This window comes from Myotis lucifugus, unplaced genomic scaffold (assembly GCF_000147115.1).
Source record: "Myotis lucifugus unplaced genomic scaffold, Myoluc2.0 scaffold_77, whole genome shotgun sequence".
NCBI classification, from domain to species: Eukaryota; Metazoa; Chordata; class Mammalia; order Chiroptera; family Vespertilionidae; genus Myotis; species Myotis lucifugus.
In genome coordinates, this window is record NW_005871125.1 from 1,894,992 (window position 1) to 1,911,932 (window position 16,941).

Here is a 16,941-nt window from a genome sequence, read left to right on the forward strand (position 1 = left end):
CACTGGTGGGGTCCCTCGGCCTAGCCTGCACCCTCTCACACTGAGGGACCTCCCCTCTCCATTGCACAAATTTTGTGCACCGGGCCTCTAGACCAGTGGTTCTCAACCTTCCTCATGCCGCGACCCTTTAATACAGTTCCTCATGTTGTGGTGACCCCCAACCATAAAATTATTTTCGTTGCTACTTCATAACTGTAATTTTGCTACTGTTATGAATCGTAATGTAAATATCTGATATGCAGGATGTATTTTCATTGTTACAAACTGAACATAATTAAAGCATAGTGATTAATCACAAAAACAATATGTAATTATACATGTGTTTTCTGATGGTCTTAGGCGACCCCTGTGAAAGGGTCGTGGAACCCCCGAAGGGGTCGCGACCCACAGGTTGAGAACCACTGCTCTAGACGCTAATGAAATGATTGGGTGAGCCCCAACCAGAGTATGAAAGCTTCTGAAGCCCGTGGTCATTACACAGGCGATGAAAAGCCAGGGACGTTTTCAACAAGTGATAGGGCAGGTTATTTTGGGAGCCAGTGCCCGCTGTCCGTGGGGGAAATGGGCTGGAACAGAGGAAGAGTCCACAGTTTCCAGCCATTGAAACCGTCCTGACAGATGGTCAGCGGTCCGATCTGGGGCATCAGAAAGGAGCTGGCGCAGAGGAGATGGATTCCAGACTTTGATCATTTCACGCCGGACCCGGTGACCAGCCCGCGCGTGGATTTTCCACACCCAAACACCGAACCCGGAGAAGAGGAGGGGAATGTTCCAGTTCATCGGAGACAGGCACCCAGACCAGCACCAGGACGCGGTGACTCCGGCCGGACTCAGTAGCTTAAACCCCGGGGAAAGCAGAGGTCCGGGGCGGGGGTGGGGAAAGTGGAGAAAAAGACGCGGAAAGCACTGATGAGGCGAACGCGGATCAAATTCCAGCCGCCGCCTCACAGTCTAAAGAACCCAAGCGCCGGTTCCCTCGGAACCTGAGCGGGTGTTCGCTCCGGGCCGCGCCAGCAGGAAATCACCTCACAACCAACGCCGCCGAAGCGACTCCGGCCCCGCACCCGGGGTCCAGGGCCCCGCCCACGCACAGCGCCCCCCTCCGGACCGCGGGCCCCAGCCCAGCAACGCGGGACCCCCGCTCCTGCGCCCACAGACCTCCGCCAGCCGCGCGCCGCCCGAGCCGGCCACCCAGGGAAGCCCGAGCGCGCAAGCGCGCAGCTTCCGTCCGTTGGCGGCGGCGCGGGGGCTGCCGGGACAGCGCCTCCCTGTCACCAGGGCAACCGGGCCCACGGGCGCTTCGCCCCTCCAGTCACGCCCCCTCTCTCCCTGCAAAGCAAAGCAAATCAGAAAAGATAGAAACCACTGGTGGTCGTTTTATCACAGGCCAGCGGTGCCCATGTTTGTTGAAAATAATAAAAACTTTCCTAGCGGGATGCAAAATGGTGCAGACAATTTGGAAAACATTCCGGGGGCTGCCTTAAAAGACTAAACATAGAGCTACTAGGTGACCCAACAATCCCAAGCCACATATTATACATATACATAGATATGAAAGAATTTGAAACACACAAAAATTTATGCAAGAATGTCCATTGGATTATTAATAGTAAAAAAGTGGATGAAGTGTGGATGGAGTCAATTGGCCATAAAAAGGGATGAGGTACTTATACGTGCTACAACATGGATGAGCCTTGAAAACACTATGCAAAGCGAAAGAAGCCAGACACAAAAAGCCAAATATTGTGATTGTTTATATGAAATGTCAAGAATAGGCAAATTTGTCAGAGAGAAGGTAGTTTTCCTCATATAGATCTTACACATATTTTATTAGGATTTATACCTTTGGGGGGGTGCTAATGTAAATGGTGTTTTTAATTTCAAATTGCTGGCATATAAGAAAAGTGATTTTTGTATATTAACCTTATATGATGTAATCTTGTAATCACTTAATTCCAGAACTTTTTAAAGTTCTATTGGATTTTCTACAAAGATACTCATCTGCAAACAAGAACAGTTTATTTGCTTTTGATATCTAATTTTTGATATCTGATTGAGGCACACTGCTAGAGGATATCTTACTAAATACATTGCTAGCATTCAGCATCACTGCATCAGTAAACAAAGTAAACTGTTCTTGTTGCACTATTACTATCATTGAGGCAGAAGAAAAAAATTCAACACTGCAAGGCTATACCTACCATCTGGGAAGACCCAACAAATCCAACACGATCGAATTTGACCATGTGAGTGGGTGTTTTTCTGTATATAAGTCTCTGGATTCCATGAGTTAATACAAACATAAAAACACTTAAATACTGACAACTCATTATAGACTTTCTCACAAAGATTTAACTAATATTGAAGGGGAAATCTCTGTCCCCTAATTAAAAATATTATGAAAATACATTAGAAGAAATGATGAATCCATGATATATATTCCTGCAAAGGAGAATTTACCACAAAAACTCCCAAGTCATGTTTGCATGCAAGGTTTCTAAAATCACCGTGTCTGGTTCTTCCAATAAGTGGGGTCATGTAGAGTGATGTTATTCTGTTTTACACTAATCCTCAAGATTCATATGGTGACCCATCATTATCAAGACATTATGTGAATAACTTTTTTGTATAGGACCCTTTGGTTGCCTATTTTATTGCTATATCATGCTGAGCTTATACTTCTCTATTGGCTTTGTTCTTTGTGTAACATCGCTTTAAATTATTCTCCACTATTTTGACTTTGAATACCTAAAACGTAACATTTTAAGACAGCTATATTTCTTTCTGACTTAATTATCTCCGCAAAAATCAGTGTAAAGAAATAGTAAAATGAGAAGTATTTTTGTGTAGGAAACCTTTCACCTACTGAGGAATATGTTTAAAGCATTACAAATGGATTATACAATATTGGTTAAGACACAAAAAAGCTAAATATTAGTAAATGACACAAATTTCCAACTGAAATGCTTTCAGGGAAGTTGGAGAGCAATTTCTCTTAGTATCAGGTGAGTAAAGAAGAACAAAACAGCGAAGGAAGCCTATCATGTTATAGCAGTGAATCCTTTTGAGCATCCAAACAAAGCCATATAGCAATCCCTGCCCTAAGTGGATTTCATTTACACACAAAACTTGGCATATCACTCTAAGGTATAGCCACCTGAGACTCACCTGCGTACACTTTAGGGATTCAAATAAAAGAATTACCACCTTGGGATATGGAATAATCTAGTAATTTTTACATGTCCAACTATTTAGGTAAAATTTTACTTGTCTTCCATATATATATATATATATATATATATATATATATATATATATATGTAATTCATTTTGTAATGATACTGTAACTATCACCAACTTTAATTTAAAATAATGACAGGCATTAGATGATCATGAATCTTTTTGCTAGTTTTATTACACTCTGTAAGATTTATATTTTTTTTGAGATCCAAAAAACAGCAACATTCTATTTTAAATTTGTTCTTAAAAATATACAATATTGCACTTGAATTTTTGGCAGTTTAATTAAGGAGTGGCTGAGTAAAAAATCATACAAGAAACTAGTCTTTATTTTGCTTTATAAGCAAAGAGCTTTGTATAAAAGGAGAACTTACAGTAGTACCAAATAAAACAAATATTTACAGTGTTGCTATTAAAGTCTTACTTCTAAAGGAAGATTCAGTGTATTGAATGCAAATATTATTAATCTAAGAAAAGCACACGCCCTTCCCCCCATTCTGCTGAACATTTGTAAACCAAAGGGTATTGGTGTGAAATGCTTTTGTGATTTCTTTCTCAAGAGAAAACACATGGAAAGAATGCTTGTTCTTGAAGCATCTAAACTGGGTCACTAAATTCTTTCACAATGTTTCCTACATGACTTACAAAATCTCTAAACTAAAAATCAGAATTCCAAGATAAGCATTCTTTTACAATTACAAGTACAGAGGTTAGTTGGTTTTTAGTATGACTTTAAGGTCAATTTCCCATACATTTTCTAAGATACATAAGATGCTAGGCATCTATCTGAATTATTTTTAACTTCTGTTACACTATAGTAAAACTGTGCACATTTATATTAATCCCAAATTTGCTATTCTACTTTTTAATTCCCAATTAAGTAAATATTCTAGAAAGCTCAATATTTTTCACTTAACAACCAATTAGGGAGACAGTTTTGAAAAGCTATTTGCAAAACTAAATACCAAGTTTTAGACCTACTTAACAGTATATTAAACATTCAAAAGGCCCAAAAGAACATAAATAGAATGTATTTGTAATATAAATACATGACACAGATACATTCATTTTGGCACCACCTAAAAAAAAAAATCCAGCAGTACTTTATTACTCTTCAGATGTTTGGGAATATTTAAAATGTCAACTATTAAATATTTACTTTTACTCCAGAAGAAAAATAATTCATGAATTTAAATTGGTATTTCAAAAGCAAAGGATTTCCTTTTTATTGATTTGAGAAAGAGAGAGAGAGAGAGAGAGAGGGAGAGACTTGTTGATCCACTTTTTTATGTATTCATTGGTTGATTCTTATTATTCCCTGAAGGGGATCGAACCCACAACCTTGGGGTATCAGGACAATGCCCTACCCAACTGAGCTACCCAGCCAGGGCCTCCTTTTGTTACTTTTTAATTTGACCTGCAGAATGAACAGTTACTCAAAGTGTTAATTAGCAGCCAATGTGTTAACTATGCTTTTACACTTTAATCCTACCAAGACTGATTATGGCAAGCAGAGATTTATTATGGACAGATATGGTTTCTTCTTAAACAACCACATACAAATTGCATAGTTCTGATCTGAGAACAAAGATCAAAGTAGAGTTACAAAGGCATTAATATATGTTAACTGAACTGAAATAGGCTGTTGAAAAACAGTCTATCTTGGGTAGGTGTTAGTGTAAACTTGGGAAAAAAACAGTCATCAGCAAAAAAGTTTTCTTTAAAAATAGGTTAATGCTAAGAACAATAGCTTTTAAAATTTCTGTTTAAAAATAAGCTTAATAAACAAGAATACAAATTTTAATTCCAAAGTTAGCTCTTTGAAATGCACTATTTTCTTACATACAGCAGAAAATACATTTTTCATAGTTGTTAACATTATATGTAAAAAAGAGGCACTAAACATATTTGAATATATTCACACAAACAGGAATTTCAGTCTCGTCTGTACATAGGTTTATATTTGCTCAATGGTTCCCGGATGGCAAAATGTTCACAAGAATAAGTCTTCTGAAGGAGGTGCATAAGAGAAACCAACGAATGCATCATCAGCCTCCAGTACGCTGGCGTTTACTATCGAATAGTCAGTAGACACACACACAGAATATGGAACTGTTTCTTCCGTAAACGCTGCATCAAAGTTCCTAATATCATCTGGTCCTGCCTAAAACACCAAAAAAAAAAAAATACTATTATTCACCTTAGCTTTTTCATGAATTTAGTTCTTCATTAAACCCTTCATGGATGTGTATATTGATTCCTGGCAAGTTCAGCTGTCTTCTTATTTCATCACTGCTTTGGAACATTTTCTGCTTTTATTACCGAGGTGAGGTCCTTCTAACAGGTAAGGTACTTGTTGTTGGGTGGGGGGAGGAGAGAGAAGGGTAAGGAGAGCTAGCATCAGAGTCCTTACCAATGTTAATATAAATCTCAGTCCCTGCAAACGACCCCCCTGCTCTCTACTCATCACCTGTAAGTTTAGAAAAAGGGTTCAGGTAGGTTTTCAGAACAGCATTTTGCATTTGAGCTCCCATGAAGTGCCTGCCCATCCAGTTTCTCAACTTTGGATAAATGAAGCCTTTAAAAAAAAAAAAAAATATATATATATATATATATATATTGATTTCAGAGAGGAAGGAAGAGGGAGAGAGAGATAGAAACATCAATGATGAGAGAGAATCATTGATCGGCCGCCTCCTGCAAGCCCCCCACAGGGGATTGAGCCCACAACCCAGGCATGTGCCCTTGACTGGAATCGAACCCAGCACCTTTCAGTTCACAGGCCGATGCTCTATCCACTGAGCAAAACCGGCTAGGGCAAATGAAGCCTTTTGATGAAGGAATGGAGGGGCTGTAAGTAAAACTGTGAAAGGTGACTCTTGTGCCACAGAGGTCGCTAAGCATTCAGTGATGAGACCCTTAGCTCCAAAGCCCTAAAGGGACCAGGAAACTAGAAAACGAAGCACGAAGCACGGTGTCTGCTTAGGCTCAAAGGCAATGGTTCTTAATCTTCTTTCACAAGTGAATGGCCTATCCCCTTCCAATGTATGTACCGATAAAATCGGGTTGCAAATTAAGGTGATTCACCGTTAAAGCCCATCCCTGAAACTCTAGTTAGCTCTGCTCTAAGAGAAAGGGAAGCTTTAAAATGTTCAATTCACGCCGTAGCCGGTTTGGCTCAGTGGATAGAGCATCAGCCTGAGGGTCCTGGGTTCGATTCTGGTCAAAGGCACATGCCCAGGTTGCAAGCTCGATCCCCAGTAGGGGGCATGCAGAAGGCAGTCAATCAATGATTCTCATCATTGATGTTTCTATCTCTCTCTCCTCCTCTCCCTTTCTCTCTAAAATCAATAAAATTATATATATATTTTAAAAAAGTTCAATTCATCAAGTCTAATCGAGGTGAACAGATAGAGAGTCAGAGCAGTTATTATAAGCTAAGGATATAGTTAGCCTGGTAGGTCTACAAACAGCAGAGAAGAAGCCAGGAAAACCCAGAATGCTCTATCCTTCTACATGAGAAATTCCACCACAGAGGAAAATAGACACTAGAAATTATATATATATATATATATATATATATATATATATATATATATATATATATATATATATATATATATAAAATGTCACCAAATTCTTACATACAACCTTAGAAAGCAGGGGTTCTGAAATAAAACTAAGGTTTGAATTCTGGCTATGAGTTTTGCTAGCTAGAATTCTTTATATAACCTACCCTATCTTTTCTGTAAGAGGAAAGCTTGCCTCCTCTTGTGTAAAATAAGAATCCTGCCACCTGTCTGTTAAACTTGTAAGGATTTGATGCATTAATACATAAAATTCGCAGAATCTGACATGTAGAAGGTGCTCAATAAATGTTCTCTTGCCTGACTTTATAAATATTTTGAGAAGGCCCTTATGGCTCATGGCTAGTACTGTCAGGGACAATACCGTATTTCTTTTTTGTTTAGAATTTTTTTTTAAAAATATATTTTATTGATTTTTTACAGAGAGGAAGGGAGAGAGATAGAGAGTTAGAAACATCGATGAGAGAGAAACATCGATCAGCTGCCTCCTGCACATCTCCCATTGGGGATGTGCCCGCAACCCAGGTACATGCCCTTGACCGGGATCGAACCTGGGACCTTTCAGTCCGCAGGCCGACACTCTATCCACTGAGCCAAACCGGTTTTGGCAAATACCGTATTTCTTATGTTAAGAGTGAGGGAAGGCTCTGTCTTCAAACTCCAGTTCTGCAACTTTAATTAAACTGTGGACAACTTACTTAACCTTTTCTGTGCTTAAGTTCACTCATCAGAAGTATGGAGTAAAATAACAGTACTATTTCATAGGATTGTTGTCAGGGTGAAGTAAAAGAATACAAGTATTGAGAACAGTGAATGAGAATATCTACCTTATTCTAGCATAGATAACTTTTTGATCTTTGTTAATCTATTAGGTGAAAAAAACCTGTAAGGATTTTATTTTGCATTCCTTTAACATCTTTTCATATATTTAAAAGATACCTGTATTTATTTTTCAAAATTGTCCTTTGTCCATGCTTGGTCTTTTTTTTTTTTTCCCTCATTGACTTATAAGAATGCTTAATGTACTAAGTAAATTTCCCCCAGTTTGTTATTTGCAGTTTTTTTTCATGCAAATATTTCTAAATTTTATGTGGTCAAATTTACCAATATTTTTCTCTTCTGGCTTCCGAGTTGTGGGTCTTGCTTTAAAAAGTTTAATTAATTAGTCATAGAACAAGCAGGGATCCAAACCTGGAGGTGTCTGACTCTGAGGTCAACACTGTTGCCATTTCCAGGGTTGCTTAGGAGGAATCCCTAACTCTTTAATGTATCGGATGACACATTTATTTGCAAATAACTAAACTCAGTGGACTCTTAATTTAAAGAGAAAAATTAAATTATTCTTAAAGATCCAAGGTTCTTATTGCAAACGCTAGAAATCAGGAGCAGAAATTGTCCCTAATGGAGCCATGTCTGAAACAGTCACTCCTGAATGAGCTAAATGAAATAAGTCCATCTACAAATACTTCACAATTATTGTACTGAAAGATTTTTTTTATCAGTCTAATAAAAACTATAATCTTACTGGTCATCCTGAAGTGACATATTTCACATATATTTACGTACTGATTCAATTTCACTAAGGTTAGATTTTGAGATCTTTCCTAAAATTATGATGAGCTACAGTTCTACATTTCACTAGTTTAGAAGGAAGGACTTGGATATATACTTACCACATTAGGATTAAACGGTGGTGGAATCTTCTTTTGTACAAGGTCCGTCCAACTGAGTGATTCAAAAAAGGGATGATTCTGAATTTCAAGCTAGAATATTAAAGAAAAAAAATACATTTTAAACTAATGCTGAAGAATATATTAAGTACTCACTGAAGAATTTTATGAAACCAAACCATTACCATTTTGTTCCTCAATAATTTTTTTTTAGATACATGTTTATGTTATATATGTGGCAAAGTGGTATAGCAGAAAGACTACCTAAGTACACATGGCACACTTTATCCTCTTCACTATCATAGTTTCTTCATAGGTAAAACAGAGTTGACATTTCTGCCTTAGATACTTAACAGGTTGTTTTAAGGACAAATGGAGAATATAAAAATAAGAATGGTATAAAAAGATGAAAGTACTACATAGGTACAAATAATAATTATTATTATCTGAATGGGGGAGGTAAGTAAGATGCTAAGCAAGGGAGTTTTACACTGTAGGACAGAGGTAAAACCAAGATGATGAAATTTACTACAAATTTAAAGTATTCCGCTCTGAGTTGCTACTATCAAAAGTTGGCAAAGAACTGATTCCAGCTTTTTTCCCCCGTAGGGTGCCACACAAGTGTATAAAGTAGGATCCAACCTAGTTTGGTGGTTTAAAAAGATTTCTTAGAGAAAGTGATGTCTGACCAGAATTCTGAAAGATGAGTAAGAATTAGCTAAAGAATGAGGTATGTGGGAAACAAAACAAAAAGGCGACAAATGAACAAACTCACAGATGCAGACAACAGAAGGGTGGTTACCAGAGGTGATGGGGGGTAGGAGGAGGAAGAGGACAAAGGGGTCAAATATATGGTGATAGAGGAAGACTAGACTTTGGGTGGTGAGCATACAGTGCAATATACAAATGATGTACTATAGAACTGTACACTTATTAACCAATGTCACCCCAATAAATTTAAAAAAAAAGAATGAGGGGAGAACAATGCGGGTAGAATATGAAGGCCCTGCGGTGGCAAAGAGCTTAGCTTGGTCAAGAAAATGAGAGTCCAGCATGGTTGCAGTACAGGGAAAAATGGGACGGTCACGGGAGGTAAAGCTCAAGAGGTAAACAAGCCATATCCCTTTTATAATAATTCGGTAAACTAGTAAGTGCATGGGTTTTCTTAAATTCAGTAAGCCATTCTAGCAAATTAATTGAACCAAAGGAGGGGTCATGGGAACCCCTGATTTATAGCCGTCTGTCGGACGCACAGGTAACAACCTGGGCTTGTGACTGGTATCTGAGATGGAGGGCTGTCCTGTGGGAGTGAGCCCTTTACTCATGGAATGTGATTCTGTCTCTGAGAAGACAGTGTCAGGATGGACACTATCAATTCTGGCGTCTGAGAATTGCTTGTTGCTGTGGGGAGGCCTCCACATACACACACCTTAAAATTGGTACCAGGAACTCTTTCCTGTTAACGCCGGTTTCAGTAGCAAATGCTTCAGAGTGAAGAACACTTAACTTAGACACACTTACCAAGTTTCCCTCCGCTGTATTAAGTTTTCATTTGTGTGATCAGTTTTACCTCACAAAGTGCTTCCTCCTATTTGGTTCTTTCTAAACACTCATTGAAATCTTGTTGTGTAATAATTCCTGCTAGAATCACAGACGTCTCCTCCTCCACGTCTCCTCCCCAGAAGACCAAAAAGGCCTCGTGAGTGGCTATAAACATCTCATTATAAACACTTACTTAAAAACTGTGTCACCTTACTGGTGTCCAAAGATTTCTTGTTAGACACACACACACACATACACACATTGGAAGTTTAGCCCAGTTGTGAAACTTTCTCCACCAACGAACAGCAGCCCAGAGATGACAGTTGAATTCATCCAGGTTGCGATTTCTGAATTCAATAAAAGGACCACGGGGCACGGAGGTGTGAAGTATTAGCAAGACTGACTGAAACAACAGACGGGAATCAAAGCTGGATAGAGAACTGTTGACAGAGCCATCTGCCGAACTGGGACGTGTAGGAGGAGAAGGTCAGTAGCAGACAAGTTTGTTATTCACAGCTCACGTTCAAACTGGTCAACAGCCCCAAAGAATTTCTGAGAAATTTAAATGAACTTAAAAGTTCTTATTCCTCAACAGTTCCTGAATACTGACACACTAAGATAAAAGTTACACTAGCAATCTAATTACCCTGCTTAAAAAAAAAACAAAACAAAAACCAAACCCACAGACTCCATAACTATCTCAAGGAGGTTATCACCAAATTCTCAGGGGGGAAAAAGTGATTTCACGTTGGTTCAAGATAAATTGCACCGCCTTATGTGGTCAGGAAGGACTTAGATTCTTGTTAAACAACATGATCTAAAAGTTCAGGTAATCAAAAATTTTTTAAAAAGAAGGGCTAGGAGAAAAATTTTAATAAATAAAAATCAAATAAAAAATAAGTGTGAAAGCTGGACGTGACAGACGAAGAGGAGAGGATGGTACTGTTACAGAGATCAACTGAAAGGATGCAAGTGCTCAAACCCTGTATAGTTCTGTACGTATAAACACTGGTGAAAGTTGTTGGGACAAGTTACGCGTTTTCATGGTGCTCTTCTTTAAGAGCTGTATTCATCCCATCAAATACCACATAAAATAAGGCTTTATCTTCAAAGGATAAATAAGCTTAAACAGAGTGGGAGAGATATACATACAAAGTCTTCTTTGGCACCGAGCCGATTTTGCCTGTCTTTTTCTAGGAGTTCTTCCAGAATGGACCAGGCTGTGAGGCTCACTCCTGGCCTCAGATTTAGGGGCTTGTGCAGAATGTTGTCATACATTTCAGCAACATCTCGGCAATAAAAAGGAGGCTGGGGGGGGAAAAAAAGTAAAATAAAGTTAGTGTGAACTGAACTATGCCAAAATGTTTGGGTTAAAATAGTTGGATTTGGCCTTCATCTATAGGGAGCAGACTGGGTCTGGACAAAAGAAATACACAGGCGTCTTTGGGTGCAGTGTGGCCTTCTAATGCAAAGAGATTTTAAAACCCAGCACACAGAGAGCTTAATGCAGGGGTCCTCAAACTTTTTAAACTGGGGGCCAGTTCACTGTCCCTCAGACCGTTGGAGGGCCGGACTATAGTTTTTTAAAAAAACTATGAACAAATTCCTATGCACACTGCACATATCTTATTTTGAAGTAAAAAAACAAAACAGGAACAAATACAATATTTGTATTTGCATGTGGCCCGTGGGCCGTAGTTTGAGGACCCCTGGCTTAATGCATGTGCACTGAATGAATTAGGGCCAGTCTGTTCAATAACACAGGTGCCAATTGAATAAAAGTTTCAACAGTATCTGTTTTAAAGAAAACCACCACCAACCTCATCATGGGCATAATGATAGAATTATTGGAAACAGAGATCCAACATTAAATAATTTCTTGAGACTTGGGAATAAATAAATTAAAACAGAGATTGCCTGAAAAGATGAAGACCTGAAGATCATGCTCCTTCCTAAGTACTGTGGCATTATGGGTGTACTCTGCAGGAAGAAAAACTTTATTTTTTACTTTTTAAAATCTAGCTTGATTTTAATATAGTTAATATAAGTTAATTAATGAAGTACCAGTATATGTTTCAAATGTTCCCGTTCGAATCAACTGCATTTTATACACAATGATAATATTTTATGCTCTCAAAGTCGTCTGAAGAAATTAAAAGGACTCAGAGATATCTTAATGGCAACTATCCAACACTTAAAGTAAGGTATAAAGTGGGTTTGAGGTGTTCTACGTCACTGGCATAACCGGAAAACTAGATCTTTTAACAAGTGGATCTTCGTCAAGGGCAAAGAAGAGACAGTGTTGGAGGTCATGAGAATCTATCATTCAAAGTTAGCAACATGAGAAAAATGCTCCTAAATGTACTGAGAGCTCCCCAGTTTTCGGGGGGTGGGGGTGGGGTGGTGGGGAAAATACAAAATAAAAAGCAGAACAAAATAACAAGCCCCAGCTCAGGTCTCAGATGATGGTGTTATTTAGCTTAGTGGAGGCAGTACCAGGGGGGATGAGTGGATGGTTCCCAGCCTGAGGCCACAGGACACCCATGGGACCACAAAGGGAGCCTAGAAAAGATTCCAACTAGTTTCAAAAGGCTAAATAAAAGCGTACATTATTGCTACAAGGATATGTAAACCCACTTAAATGCCTAAATTGTTTGCTTTAGGTTGGAGTATTAACTCAATGTAGCAAAACAAACGTACTCATGTTAATCAGAAGCTCTAGCTGGGGAAACATTACATAGTAAACATCCCTTTTTTAAAAAAATGAAATCTTAAGACATGGTATATACGGTGAATGGAAGAGATGGTTCTCAGTGATGGAAAAAGTGGAGCACCAGTGTATTAATTAAATCCTATAAAAACAAAATACAAAGGAAAACCCAAAAGGCATTATCTTCTAATAAATACAAACATCTTTTTTTCTTTCCATCTTTTTGAAATTAGGCAGAATGATGACTAGGGTAAATTGAATAAAAGTGGATAATTTTAATATTACAACTATGTGTCAATTTCAACAAAATGAGAGAGGGAGGAGAATACTTGAAACAGTAATTACTCTGACAGAAAAATCACATTTAAAAACTATTAACAAAATGTAAGTTTTTCTTTTTGTGCATACATGGTTTTGGACTCATTTTTACCATGTTACTACTACTCTATTAATGTTATCTAAGTGTCCACAAGATTACTGAAAGAGAAAGAGAAAAGAGAAAATGCAAATCAATTATAATATATTGGGAAAATAATGAAAGAGTAGAAATACATACCAACCCATACAGCATTTCATACAGTACAGCACCAAGGCACCACCAATCTACAGTATTGTCATAGGGCTGTTTTCTGATCACTTCAGGTGCTAGGTACTAGAGAAAAGATGAAATATTAGTGCAACTCAATAAATAAGACAAAGTTTGGAAATAACTGAGAAATTTAACAAATTTTAGGTATTACTATTATGCTAAAAACATATCTAGATTTTAAATTGGTTGAGTATTTCCATTTTCATTTTATACCAGTGATTCTTCAAAATCCATTGGGACATTTTTCAAAATACACATACTCAAAGATTTCCCCAGAAACTGTGATGCAGTAAAGACAAACAGAAAAGGGCAGCGAATGTAGAAACTGTAATACAAAGTAGGTACTTAGCGTGTGGGAGGAGGGGAAGAGGAGGAAATCTTTTACAAGATTAATTTATCGTAAAAATTCCTCTGGCCCTAACCGGTTTGGCTCAGTGGATAGAATATTGGTCTGTGGACTCAAGGGTCCCAGGTTCGATTCCGGTCAAGGGCATGTACCTTGGTTGCGGGCACATACCCAGTAGGGAGTGTGCAGGAGGCATCAATGTTCCTCTCTCATTGATGTTTCTAACTCTCTATCCCTCTCCATTGCTCTCTGTAAAAAATCAATAAAATATATTAAAAAAAATTCCTCTGGTCATTACTCATAATTGTTTCTCCCAAAGAAAGGATTCCTAATGTGGCAATTATAATTCATTTTTTTTTCAATGAAAGAAAAAGAATGAATTGCATTCTTCTTAGGAAATTACAACTGTAATTCTCTAACATATTATTTACAAATGTTTAAGTTATTACACAGCTATTTACACTTTAACTTATAAAATACTTAAACTCATAACCATTTCACAAATATAAGATGGTTAATTTGAATTTCAGATTCCAAAAAATATTTTTTCCTTTTCCATATAAAATAGGGAAATGATTTCTTCTTAAGCTTTTTTATATGCTCCAAAAAATGGCAAAATAAATTAAAAGTTTAATTTCTGACCACATTTAGACTTAGATGGCAAAAGAACTTGTTCCTTTCTAAAACCTACAGGACTTAAAAGATTTTGTTAACTATGACATCAATATACATTCACAAAAAATGTTTCTTCACATAAACCAAAATAGAATGGTCACAAATATACACAAGAACAAGGTTAGAGTACAGAAAGGAAGAAAAAAAAATACATTTTAAAGTAAATATTGTTGCTTACAGCTACTTTATGTTTCTGATCTTGATTACAAGTGTCATGTGAGCCAGTCTATCACACATTTTCAACAATCACACATTTTCAAAATTATTATTCGGCAATAATGATGAAATGCTACCTGGCACCTAAAATCACTATAAATACATTAAAATTTGTGTGTGTGTGTGTGTGTGTGTGTGTGTGTGTGTGTGTGTGAGAGCGAGAGAGAGAGAGAGAGAGAGAATAAGAAGGCTTTAACATAAATTGTAAGGACTATTATCTCGAATAGAAAGATACATTTCTGCTTAGAGAGTGGGATGTTTGGGTTAATGAATTCTGATTTGTGAATTTCCCCCCATATCCTCTGTCTTATTTTCTTCTGTTAAATAAACACTTAATTTTATTATAAAATATTTTAACCATACATAAAAATAGTAAACTATAATAGAAACCAATAAAGCTGCCATCTAAATATAGGCAATGCCAATCTCTTGCCATATTTGCTTCAGCTTATTTTTAAAAGAGTTTTATTAAGATATTCACAAACCATGCAATTCCCCCATTTAAAGTGTACAATTCAATGGTTTTTAATATATTTAGAGTTATGCAAACATTATCACAACTTTAGGATATTTTCATCACTGATTTGTGATTTTATTTGGAAGCATTAGAAATAAAATCAAATGCCTAAAGAAGTCTAAGGTAGCCCTAGCCGGTTTGGCTCAGTGGATAGAGTGTTGGCCTGTGGACCAAAGGGATCCAGGTTCGATTCCAGTCAAGGGCACATACCTTGGTTGCAGGCTCCTTCAAGGCCCGGGCTCTGGTCGGGTCACATGGAGGAGGCAACCAATCAATGTGTTTCTCTCACACTGATGTTTCTCTCTGTCTTTCCCCCTCTCTTCCACTCTCCCTAAAAATTAATGGAAAAATGTCCTCGCGTGAAGGTTAACAAAAAAAAAAAAAAGAAGAAGAAGTCTAAGGTAAACAATAAAACAAGCATAATTTATATCTTTGGTGTGTTATCTGGTGGTGGTATCGCACTATCACAGTTAAAAATACCAACTATCAATAAACTTTATTTAAAAGAAATGATTATCAGATATTTCCAACTGGCAGAAGCTAAAATGATAGGTTTTAGTCTAGTTTTCTGATTTCAAATTTTGTATATGCAATTTGTGATTCATCTCTTCATTTTATACATGATTATGTGAATGACAAATGAGACATCCTTCTTACCTCTGGTGTTCCACAAAATGTCGTTGTGGTATCAGAAATAGCAATTCCTTCTTTACAAAGCCCAAAATCTGTTAAGACAACATGTCCCTGAAAAACAGAGGGGCAATAAGATAAAACAATGCATGAACATAAACTGACAATTTCAAAAAACCATTTTATTTTGAAATAATGATAGACCCATAGGCAAACTGCAGAAATAATACACTGAGTTCCATGTACCCCTCACCCAGCTCCCCCCAATGCTGGCACCTCATGTAACTGTAGTACAATATCAAAACTGGGAAACTGGCATTGATAGAATGTTAACCAGACTACCAACCTTATTCAGTTTTCACTATTTCGTAATGCATGCATTTGTGTATGTGTAGTTCTATGTAACAGAGATGTACAGATTCGTATGTATATCCACCACCACAATCAGGCATCCATCAATCCCAAAGGAACAAAGGAATCCCTGGAGCTATCCTTTTATGCTTGCACTCCACTATCTCCTCTATCCCTGTGCCCTTGCACCCACTAATCTGATCTCTATCTCTATAGTTCTTTCATTGCAAACATCTACACTAATAAAAGAGAAACATGGTAATTAGCGTACGACCGCTACCCTTCCCATTGGCTAATCAGCATATCCTTATGCAAATTAACTGTCAGCCAAGATGGCGGCCGGCAGCCAGGCAGCTGGAAGCGAACATGAGGCTTGCTTGCTTCAGTGACTGCAGACTCCAACGTTCCCCGCCTGACTTGCAGGCCTCTGAGCTTCAACTCTAAGAAACTATGTACTATGTTGCAAATAAGAAGCTAAACAAAACCCCAGAAACCAGCTTTCAGCGGGCTGGGATCTCAGAGCTGGAGTTATACATTGTTTTGATTATAGAACGCAAACAAACCAGATAGCTTCTTTCAGCAGCGGAAGCCTCAGAGCTAGAGCCAGAGCTAAAGCTGGCCCAGAATAAAAAAAGAAAAAAGAAAAAAAGGAGCGGTTGGGAGCTTCAGTCAACTGCCAAACTGAAAGCAGCCCTCAGCTCCTCACCCAGACTGGCCAGGCACCCCAGTGGGGACCCCCACCCTGAAGGGTGTGTGACCAGCTGCAAACAGCCATCATCACCTCATCCAGGCTGGCCAGGCACCCCAGTGGGGACCCCCACCCTGATCCGGGACACCCTTCAGGGCAAACAAGCCGGCCCCCAGGCCT

The 16,941-nt window shown here is 38.1% G+C and overlaps 1 protein-coding gene across 23 annotated transcripts in view; it reads right to left on the reverse strand.

Moving 5' to 3' along the window:
- Window positions 1-3,548: 3,548 nt before the first annotated feature.
- Window positions 3,549-16,941, reverse strand: part of LOC102417188 (serine/threonine-protein kinase Sgk3) — a 104,824-nt gene continuing 91,431 nt past the window's right edge. For 16 of the 23 annotated variants that reach the window (XM_023755438.1, XM_023755440.1, XM_023755441.1 and 13 more), the window contains 7 exons: window positions 15,750-15,836; window positions 13,306-13,401; window positions 11,957-12,019; window positions 11,192-11,347; window positions 8,763-8,845; window positions 8,501-8,590; window positions 3,549-5,404 (listed from right to left, as the gene is read on the reverse strand). In XM_023755438.1, coding sequence (XP_023611206.1) covers window positions 5,314-5,404; window positions 8,501-8,590; window positions 8,763-8,845; window positions 11,192-11,347; window positions 11,957-12,019; window positions 13,306-13,401; window positions 15,750-15,836 — 666 coding nt within the window. In that variant the 3' untranslated portion in view covers window positions 3,549-5,313. The remainder of the gene's footprint in view (window positions 5,405-8,500; window positions 8,591-8,762; window positions 8,846-11,191; window positions 11,348-11,956; window positions 12,020-13,305; window positions 13,402-15,749; window positions 15,837-16,941) is intronic. The other 7 variants (XM_006090606.3, XM_023755451.1, XM_023755447.1 and 4 more) reach the window with 5 other exon arrangements.